Below are 11,158 nucleotides of genomic sequence, written 5' to 3'. Positions count from 1 at the left end.
CTCCTTAGTTTTATTTTCATTACTTAGAAAAAATAAAGGATGGCACTAGGGAAACCAGAGATGGATGACACAAAGCCCAGATTTTTCTCTTCCAATGTTTTAGGTTTGGGGAGATAATTATTCAGAGGACAAATGGGCTGTGTAGTAGTTCACATTTGCATATACATATCAAATACCCACTGAGCATCTCTGTGTTTCAAGTCCCAAATTTGCCCCTGAGTCATCTAATTCAGATCAGTGGAAGGTATTTCTTGGTCCCTTCTCTTTAATTTCCCAGATTCTCTCCATCACAATTTCCCTTTTACATCTAACACACTGACATACCCTTAGGGTACTTCATCTAAGTTGCAGCAATGGTCTGGGGAGTCTGCTACATCAGTTCTCTATGCAATCCCCTTCTTTTCCTTTATTGCAGAGATGACTCAGAAGATTCTGGGCTTTTATTAAAAATTATTTGTTGTGAGGTTTTCTGTAACTCTTTTAATATTCTTAATCCATCCTAAACCCATCAGCATTTCACACAAAGGATCTTGATTTTACTCACTTCATACCAGCTGTTCCTGAGATGGAGCCACTTTTCTTTCCTGGCACTTGAATTCTGCAGGCTCTTTCTTGGTCTATGAAAACCTTCCACCATAGTTTAAGTCTTTCTGAGCTTTCAGAACTCAGCTCAAGCACCATCCCTAATGGGAAGATTTATTAAGTACAGTGCCTATTAAGTGCCTATTAGTCATTGTACCCTTATTATTTTAGTCTGAATTGAGGCTACCATTTGTGTTACTACTTTTGAAAACACAAATCAGAAAAGAATTATAATAACGTGTATGTCCCAGGACTTTGTGAATATTGAATGAGCTAAAACAAAGCACATTAAACAATCATGATTAGCATCCAATGAACCTTAAATACCAAGGAATTGTTAATAATTGATCTTGTGTGTAAGCTCAGAGTCCAGCAAGCATCATAAATGTGTGAAGCAGCAAATATGAGATGATTGGTTTTGATAGGAGTTTCGGACCTTTAAATTAAAGAATAAAAATCTATAGTCCTGCCAAATAAAATGGATTTACTAAGCACATATGTTTCTTAGTGCTAGCTTGAAATCCCTAACATATATTTTTCCAGTGTTCATTCATTCACCATGTTTCCTGTCCAGTTTTAAGTACTCGGCATACAGTGGTAGCCTGCACAGACAAGCATTTCTTTCCTGGAGATTCTTGAACTTTGAGCTCCCTAAGAGCAACTAGAGATTTCAGGTATAGCATGTAAGACAATCTTAGGAAAGACAAGGACTATGTGTCTAAATAGAGGGAAGAGTGAGTGAATTGTACTAATTTACTCAGGTAGAGTAAATCTGAGCTAACAGTTCCACTTCAGCTGATTCATTTCTAGTTCTCTCTCTCTCTCTCTCTCTCTCTCTCTCCCCCTCTCTCTCTCTCTTCCTGTGTGTGTGTGTGTGTGTGTGTGTGTGTGTGTGTGTGTGTGTGTGTGTGTGTGTGTTTTCTCTGGTCCTGGGGTTTGAACTCAGGTCCTGGGCACTATCCTTGAGGTTTCTTTTGTTGTTGTTGTTGTTTTGTTTTGTTTTGTTTTTTGTTTTTTGCTTAAGACTACATTTTAAGACTTGAGCCACAGCCTTACTTCCAGATTTTTTGATAGATAATTGGAGATAAAAGTCAACAGACTTTCTTGCCTGAGTGGCTTTAAATCCCAATCAAATCTCAGCCTCCTGAGTAGCTAGGATTACAGATGTGATCCATCAATGCACCACCATGCCTGGCTACTTGTGTATTTTTAGAGGTTTCCAACTGAAGTCCCACCCACAAAGAGTAATTTTTCCTGCTGAACATATGTAAGATAAACACTCATTTATTCCCTTGGCTTAGTGTTTTAAATACTTTTATGTTGTGAAGTCAGTTGTCTCTATCCTAAGTGCTAAACTCCTGGGGTTTCCAACTGTGTTGCATGAATATATCCCAATCTTCTTTGATATCACTTTGTGTCCCTGTCCTTTCCAAAATAATCTAATTTTTATCCTAAGATAAACTGCAGATTCAACTGAATATCTGAAGATTTCAGGGTAACAGTTAACATTATTGGACCACTAATGTGGCCATCATGCAGCAATGGCTAAAAAGACAATGTGCTTCTCTACAAGATGCAATCTCAAAGCTTTATTGAGCCCCTATTAGGAGCTCACAGGCTCCTGCTTGTGTTTTAGCCAGAAAGATGTTGCTGTGGTTTACAGCACAATTTATGTGTGGACACCTACCCACCAAGGTGACAATATTAGAACACTGGATGTATGGTCGATGAGAAAAACCATGGTGAAGAGCCATCATGGGTAGGATTTGTGCCTGTATTAAAGGAAGAAGTCTTCTGGTGCTTGTCAGACCTGTTCTGCCCTCTACTACGTGAGACTGCATAGAAAATCATGAGGAAAGGGCCCAAACCCAAATGAATCTGTTGATAGCTTTGTGCAAGACTTTTCAGCTCTTAAAATTGTGAAGAGTAAATGTATGTTGATTATAAATTAGTTGGCTTAAAGTATATTAACATTGAAGAAGCCTGAATAGACTAAGACAAAACTTAGGTACATGTGGAGGTGAGTCATGCTAAAGTTTTGTGTCCTTCTTCAGATTGGTTTGGCAGTTGGTGACATCGCTGAGGTCCAGAAGCATGCATCACTAAAGAGGATTGCTATGCAGGTGAGCATTATATTTACTTAAAACTGACTGAAATTAGTACAATCATAATTAATTGCATATAAAAATAGCTTGTTTTCTGGAAACATAATGATTTAACAGAGGTATTTTCTCAATAGTGAAAAGTGCTCTCTTGTTTCTGGTTGTATGCTTTCTGGTATTCTTGCTATAATCAAATATCCAGCTGGGCACCAGTGGTTCACACCTGTAATCCTAGCTACTTGGGAGGCTGAGATCTAAGTATCACGGTTCAAAGCCAGTCTGGACAGGAAAGTCTGTGAGACTCTCATCTCCGATAAACTACTAGAAAACTGGAAGTGGAGCTGTGGCTCAAGCGGTAGAACGCTAGCCTTGAGCTGAATTGCTGAGGGACAGCTCCCAGGCCCAGAGTTCAAGCCCCACAACTGGAAAAAAAAAATCCAAAATGGTGAAAAGTATCTAACAACACTCTCTACAGGGCAATGATGAAATTGCTTGAACCTCTTTTTTTTTTTTTTTTTTTTTGGTCCAGTCGTGGGGCCTGAACTCGGGACCTGGGCGCTGTCCCTCAGCTCTTCAGCTCAAGGCTAGCGCTCTACCACTTGAGCCACAGCACCACTCCTGGCTTTTTTCTTTTTTTTGCTTATGTGGTGCTGAGGAATCGAACCCAGGGCCTCAGGCATGCAAGGCAAGCGCTCTACCACTGTGCCACCTTCCCAGCCCTTGAACCTCTTTTTTATGGCCAGCCATGTAACTAGCTGCTGGACACCAGTGTGAATTATTTTGCATCTGTTTGGTTTTGAGACAGAATCTCACTATATATCCCAAGCTGACCTTAAACTTCCAATCTTCCTGCTTCAGTGTTGTGCATGGTAGGATTCCAGGTGTGTACTGCTATGCCCAGCTGATGTGAATTATTATGTCTTTAGCCCAGATATTCAAAGTGGCTCCTGATATTTTTCTTGACATTACTGGGGACCCTCGCAGCATATTTTACATTGAAGTTTTAACTGTATTCAAGGCATTCCTCTCATTTTTCTAATAACGTGACAGTTCTTTGACTATTGAATCTTGTGAGGTAGTTTCTAGGCATTCATCATAAGTGTAGTCATTTCTATGTTCTTGCATTGTCTTTAAATTTCAAATTTGAATGGAGGTATCTGATGCTTTAAGAATATTGGATAACCCAGGTGATTGTGGCCCATGCCTGTAGTCCTGCCTACTTGGGAAGCTGATAGTATTTTGAGGTCAATTCAGATAGAAAATATAATAAATCTCTTATAAACCCATAGCTGGACACAGTGGTACAAACCTGTCTTCCTAGTTTTGTAGGAGACTAAAATAGGGAAGATCACAGTTCTAAGCTAGGCCCTGGCAGGAAAGTCAGTGAGACTCTTATCTGAGTGGAAGAAGATGGGTACTATATTCCCAGCTGCAACATGAAGCCCAAAATAGGTGGATTGTGGTACAGGCATGTTCCTGGGAGAGAAACAAGACCCTGTGTCAAAAATAACTACTGCACTGTGTTCCCTGGAAGCAAGCAGCATAGAGCCTGGGGACCCATGCCACCTGATCCTGTTTTGAATCAAGAACAGGGACAGAGTCTGTACATAGAATTTGAAAGTTATCTGAGCCTACAATAGAAGCAGAATCAGAGGTCAGTCAGCAGAGCATTTCATACAGAGCCATTTTGTCCTCTCTCAAATTCATCTCAAACAAAAGGAGAGACAGAGAGGTTTCTGAGACAGTGCCCATTATAGGAACTGGTGATGACTCATGGAGAAATGTTATAACTTGAGGGGTTTGCCATTGGTTGCTTTTTAACACTAATATGTTCATTATCCGGATGAATGCTGGCAGATGTAGTCACTCATAAATATTTTTTAAGCCCATGGCTAATTAAGAAAAAAATTGATAGATCACACTTAAGCCTTCAGTGTGGAAATCTTACCTGTGTGGGCAGGTGAACATATCACCTTAGTTCTTGAGGAGCTAGATGCATCTTGGACATAGGGCTTGGAATGCCAAACTCTCAAAACCACATTTGACAGCTCATAGACATATGATGAACAAGAGTAACTCACATGGTGTCTTGTATCTGCTGGCTAACACTGGGCTTAAATAAATCATTTTCAAGACTTTAAGTAAATAATAACATGTGACAGGTAGGCATGGTAATGGATGTCTGTAATGTCAGCTACTCAGATGAAAAGGCAAGATAATGTGGTTCCAGGCCAACCTGGACAAAAGTGCAAAAGCCTAGCTCAAAAATAAATTAAAGCCAAAAGAACTGTGGATGTGAGTCAAGAGGTAGAAAGTTGGCCTAAGCAAGAGCACAAGAAGGAGGAGCTGAGTTCAAACTCTATTACTGCAAAAACTAAAAAGCAAACAAAACAAAACAAATAAAATGTGTCCCCTACATACACATGTAGCAAGGGAAAGGGAGAGGGAATATTATTCTAAGGATCAAATGGAAAAAATGAGCTCAGAAAAATACTATGGAAAATTAGAGGAAATATCTAATTGATATAAAACAATTAGAAAATAGTTTTTAAAACTGAAACTAATATACAGTCCAATAAGGGTAGCAGCATTATAAAAATAATAGAGAATCTGTGCTCTGATGACTCAAGCCTAATACCAGGTATTCAGGGAGATGAGTTATGAGGATTATGGTTGGTACCAAGCCCAGTGCTAGAGACTCCATCTCCAATTATCCTGTAAAAAACAAAACCAGAGGTTAAGATTATGTGGTAGAGCACCAGCTGTAAGCAAGCAGGCCAAGTGAGAGACCCTGAGTTCAAGCCCTGGTAGTGGCAAAAAAGTAGGAAATAAATGGGGTGCTGGTGGCTCACACCTGTAATCTTAGCTACTCAGGAGGCTGAGTTCTGTAGATCACAGTTCAAAGCAGTGTGGGTAGGAAAGTCTGTGAAACTCTTATCTCTAATTAACTACATACAAACCAGAAGTGGAGATGTGGTTCAAAGTGGCAGAGCACTAGCCTTGAGCAAAAGCTCAGGGACAGTGCCCAGGCCCTGAGTTCAAACCCCACTACCAACAACAACAACAAAAAACAAAAAGTAGGAAAGCCAGACATAATATTTTATTTCTTATTGGGGTAGGGGCAGTGGGTGTTATAATTTAAGTCCTGTCATAATGGAAGTTGCTACATCTGATCATTTATTACTATAAGTCACTTAAATACTCAGATATTGAAAGCATATGATTTTAAGTTAGAAAGCAAATGTCATTATATAGTGGCTATGGATTGACAAGACACTCTTAGTACCATTCTGATTTTTTACTACCTTTAGTTTTTACTAATTCTTTTTTTTTCCTTTTACTCAATATGATTTTAATAGTATTCTAGTTATGGTAAAAGCTCATAAACTTCTTTTCCTTCCAAAATGAAACCCCCTTTTCTTTTGCTTAAGTTTATTATTCACATGAATTAATTGAGCACTTGACCTTGGAAAACATAAAGCTCTGTTGAACACAAAGAAGCACAAAAAGGTTAATGCTAATCCAGGAGCAACTACTTGAATAAATGATGTAAGAATCTTTATATTAGTTTGTCCCTTTCTCCTCTCTCTATGCTAAGTAGAATTTTCTGTTTTACCTGAGAGGCACAGAGACTATTCAACAATTCATCCAAAAAATCATACACCATGATCAAACAGGATTCATTTCAGGGATGCAAAGCTGGTTCAATATACGCAAATCAATTAATATTATTCATCACACCAACAGGAGCAAGGATAAGAACCACATGGTTATCTCAATAGATGCAGAAAAAGCATTCGACAAGATCCAATACCCCTTTATGATGAAGGTTTTGGAAAAATTAGGAATCCATGGAACATTCCTCAATACAATAAAGGCTGTATATGACAAACCTACAGCCAGCATTATACTTAATGGTGAAAAACTAAAGCCATTTCCTCTTAACTCAGGAACTAATTCTTCAGTTTCTTCCTCCTTCCCTTCCTATCCTGAATGTAATTCATATCATTATACTTTCATACTACTGTACTTAGTCACAGTTCCTGAGCAATAAATATCTGCTGACTTAGAATGAGCTCTGTAACCACTTATACGTCCCCACTGCCTGTAGGTTGCATTGGAGGTCCTGATGACAGGTTGGGCCCAGGTGAGGAAGCCAGGGGTAGAGAGGCCTGGCCTGCCCGGTTGCTCTGTGCAGAAATCAGGGCACACATCTGTTTTCATTTTTTATATACAGATGATTGTTTCTATACAGTGTAAGCTTTCTGTGTACAAATTAATGACTCTACTAATCAGTCGAAAATGCCCTGTAGGTAGAACTTCATACCAGCTTAGAGAAAAAGCTGCCAGAGTGGTTTTTACGGAAAGTAGATCACAAGTCCACCATTGTGTATCCCAACAGACCCAGACATGGGAAGATATTAGTAAGTACATTTACTAATACTTACTGTGGCTTATGAATATTTGTGCTATGGAACCTTGCTTGATAGCTCTATTTTAGCACATACCCAGGAAATATGTCCCTGAATTGAAATCAGTTTGAGTAACTATTATGTTTTATTCTACAGCGTCTATTTAATTATTTTTTTGGTACCCAAGAAACAAGACAAGAAATACCAAACACAGATGCGTGTTTAGAAATGGAAATATTGAAACAGAAATACCGGTGTGTATTTTTCTTCTATCATTATTTGCAAAATTTAAAACTCTTAAATAACAATGCATGATACACCATTATAGTATCTATTGGCCTCTATCTCCTACATTAAATTGAGCTTTATCAACTAGTATAGCTAGGTTATGTGTTATCACCACACATTTTTAGACTCAAAAACTTATTTGTCAGTATTAACCAATTAGTTTTTCTTCCAATGATTAAGTGAGTGAAATATCTAATTGTTAATTTCCTTAAGGCTGGGGCATTATTTTAAACCATATTCTTCATGAGCAGTGCAATTTTGTATAGCAAAGTTCTGAATGAGGATCTCTTGAGTAGCTAGGCAGGGGGACATAGTAAACCATAGGGCTTCTGATTTTGTTTACCCAAATGTAAAGCTTTTCCCATTATTTAGTAACCCTGTAAAAGGCATTTAACTTTTTTATCCAAGAGTTTCTTGTCTGTGACTAGGACCAATAACAACAACAACAACAACAACAACAAAATGTGACCACAAATTGTGTCAACTTTGGGAAAAATCATTTAAACTTATCTCCCTTTAAAGCTTTATGACTAGTGTGAGGGAATGATCTGGGCACAGTTAACTACATGGACCACTTCTAGTATCTATACCTTCCTACCTTAGCAGAACAAAAAAAGAGTTGGAAATTAAGTCACAAATTACGTATGTTCTTTCAGACTGAAGGACCTCAGTTCTCTCTTGGAAAAGCAGCATGAGCTCATTAAACTCATCATTCAAAAGATGGAGATAATCTCTGAAACAGAGGATGAAGATAATCACTGTTCTTTTCAAGACAGTTTCAAAAAGGAGCGCCTGGAACAAATGAATAGCAAGTGGAATTTTGTGTTGAGAGCAGTGAAGACAAAAACACACTCTCCTAAGCACTAGTCACCCTGATGATCTTCATTGGGGCTCTTAGAGGGCCAACCGTTGTATCTCATTTCCATAAAGAAAGAGTGAGGAAGAGGCAGAAATCTGGTTGATGTCATTATATAGGAAACCAGGAGTCCTGTTCTGTATTAGAGCCAGCTGTGTGTTCATTCACATATTCTGCCAATCACTATGTATTTGGGATATGCTTGCTGATATTTCAAATCGGATCATAATGGAAAATTATCTCATTATTTGAATAGATAGAAAACAAATTAGCTAGCACTCACAAATGTCAACACTGAATTCCTGCTTGATAATAATTATATAACATCAGTTTCCCTAGATAATAGTCCAAATATTAGATTCAGTTCTACGATATGGAAAGCTTTTCTGTTTTAGAAGAACTTGAAGGCAACTTGTGTACTCATCTGTTCTTATTATGATACACAGATCCACTCTTCTTGTTGTTCCCAGCATATGTCATATCGCTTTGAACCATACAGTTGGAGTCCCATGGTATTCATGAATGTCATAATAAATAGCCTGCCTTTCCTCTGCACTTTTTGTTTGCTAGTGATCATAATAAATGTAATAAATGTATGGTGCCTTTTGCTGCATTTAGTTTTTATTTTGGTATTTGTAAGATTCTCTCCATCACATCTATACATTTTCTGTTGATGTATAAAGTATGAATTACTTATATATCCCTTCATTTATCAATATAAAGTCTTTCTCTTATGTTAGTCATTCCCTTTATCCTAAGTCTCATGTTTACTCCTTTATACCCAGGAGATACCTACTCCATGATTATGTGTTTGGCTATGACTGTGTCCTTGTGTCATATGCAAATAGTATCAATGTGAGTGCTTTTAATATAAAAAGATATTACTTTGTGGCTTTTACTCTATTTGCTTCTATTTCTGAAATAAACAATTACCAGATGTTAATATGTCCAACAGCTGCTAATCATCTCATTACATACACCTTTCACAGACTGGACTGACCTGGTCCATTTTTGTTGCCTCTACCTTCCTGCTACCACACATATTCTCAAACACATACTCAGGGCAAACCCAGTGCTTTGTGCTGAGTGACAATGTTCGAATATTACAAAACTAGACATTTGAATATTCATGATATGAGGGAAGACATGACCTAAAGGCAACATCATATGTACCTCATTGTTCAATAGAAAGATCTTTGTCCATTATTGTTTTCCTTAAAACAGAAAGTCTGGAAACATAGGAGTAATAATTGGGGGGGAGGTCTTCTGATAAAAGTAGGATTTTTACTTAACACATTTAGACTTCATACAATATAGATCTCCATTCAACATCTACTGAGCACCAAGAGTGCATGAACACTGAACCACACCTGTTGTGGGTAGTACTGACAATATCAACAGCCTATAAACATAGAAGGATCTGACAATCATATGACTTGTTACTTTCTGAAGTTCTCTGTCCTTTTACCTCCAAACATTGCTCTCATCTCTGCTTTGCCACTATTTACTTCTTGATCCTTCTCTCTTCTTAATTATCTTTCTCCTTCCCATGAACTGGTTCAATATTACACCCCTGAGACATTTGACCCTCATCCCTCACACACTCCTTCTCTTTACAATGTCAGCATCAACATCACTTCACTTCTGACTTACACACATGGCTGGAAAAACTGATAAGCAGTTTGTTCTTCCTCTGCACCCAAAGTTCCACCTTGCAGGTTCTTAGTTCTTCAAAAAAAAAACATACAAATCTGAATCGGATGGACAGGGTCACAAACCAACTCCTGACTTCCTATTTTTCATACATAGTACTGCCACTCCTTTGGGCTCCTTAGACCTGAGAAGGGTGTGTTGAAGCAGTGTTCCTAAATTAGAGCTTTAATGCTTTATGCACATGTTGGAGTAAGTAGCTCAGTGGAAGAGCATTCTCCTAAGATGTGTGAGGACCTAGGTTCAATCTCAAGCAGATACTACAAAATAAACTTAAATAGCTTTAAGATTAGTTTTTCTTCCTAAGTAACCTAACCTTCTCAGTCTGGTTCATCAACTGGATATGGCCTTATCTTCCAGTTGTCTCAACTTCCCTAGCCCAAAAGATTGCTGACCAAGGCACTTTATGATTTCCCACCTCTCTACTTCTAAGCTGTACTTGTTTCTACTCAGCCTGTACTATGTCCACCTTTTTCAATGCACAGTTTCTGTGGCACCTCCACCTCAAAATCTTCCCTAATGCTCCCAGCTCTCCCAGTGCTATCAACCTACACTTTATAGTTCACCTCTGGTACTTCTGATTAAATGATTTTTTATTTGAAATTTATTGTAAAGGTGATATACAGAGGGATTACAGAGGGGTTACAGTTGCAGAAGACAGGTAATGTCATTTTGCTTTGAACAAGTTTAACCCCTCCCTCATTTTCTCCCACTCTGCCTATAATGTTGACCATGACTAACCACACCCCTTGCCTCAGGCCCAAAGGAGGCATTCTGAGGTTTATGGCTCATTATCATCATCAATCTAAAGTGTTACAAGAAACCATACTTTATTTTGTTCATCTCATGTAGTTATCTGTAATTATTACTGATGAGAGAAACCATGCATCCTATGTTTCTTTGGGTCTAGTTTACTTCACTTAATATAATTTTTTCCAAGTCTTTCCATTTCCTTATGAATCAATCAATATTGTTCTTTCTCATGGAAGCATTGAATTCCTTTATGCATATATACCACATTTTCTTAATTCATTGATCCACTGAGGGGCATAATTCTATATCTTGGCTCTGGTGAACAATACTGCAATGAACATGGTTGTACTGGTGGCATTAGTGTGGCCTGGTTTGTGGTCAATTGGATAAATGCCTATGATTGGAATTGCTGGGTCATAGGAAAGCTCTATGTTTAGTATTTTGAGGAACCTCTC

General features: G+C 38.2%; 1 protein-coding gene across 1 annotated transcript in view; it reads left to right on the top strand.

The window, feature by feature from the left end:
- Positions 1 to 8,836, top strand: part of Trpa1 (transient receptor potential cation channel subfamily A member 1) — a 50,177-nt gene extending 41,341 nt beyond the window's left edge. Inside the window, 5 exon segments of the mRNA XM_069991700.1 lie at positions 2,637 to 2,705; positions 6,998 to 7,108; positions 7,253 to 7,350; positions 8,041 to 8,239; positions 8,241 to 8,836. Coding sequence (XP_069847801.1) covers positions 2,637 to 2,705; positions 6,998 to 7,108; positions 7,253 to 7,350; positions 8,041 to 8,239; positions 8,241 to 8,282 — 519 coding nt within the window. The 3' untranslated portion in view covers positions 8,283 to 8,836.
- The last annotated feature ends 2,322 nt before the right edge of the window (positions 8,837 to 11,158 follow it).

Source organism: Dipodomys merriami, unplaced genomic scaffold (genome assembly GCF_024711535.1).
Source record: "Dipodomys merriami isolate MVZ:Mamm:240054 unplaced genomic scaffold, mDipMer1.0.p SCAF_4, whole genome shotgun sequence".
Lineage (NCBI taxonomy): Eukaryota > Metazoa > Chordata > Mammalia > Rodentia > Heteromyidae > Dipodomys > Dipodomys merriami.
This window is presented reverse-complemented; position numbering and strand designations above follow the sequence as displayed.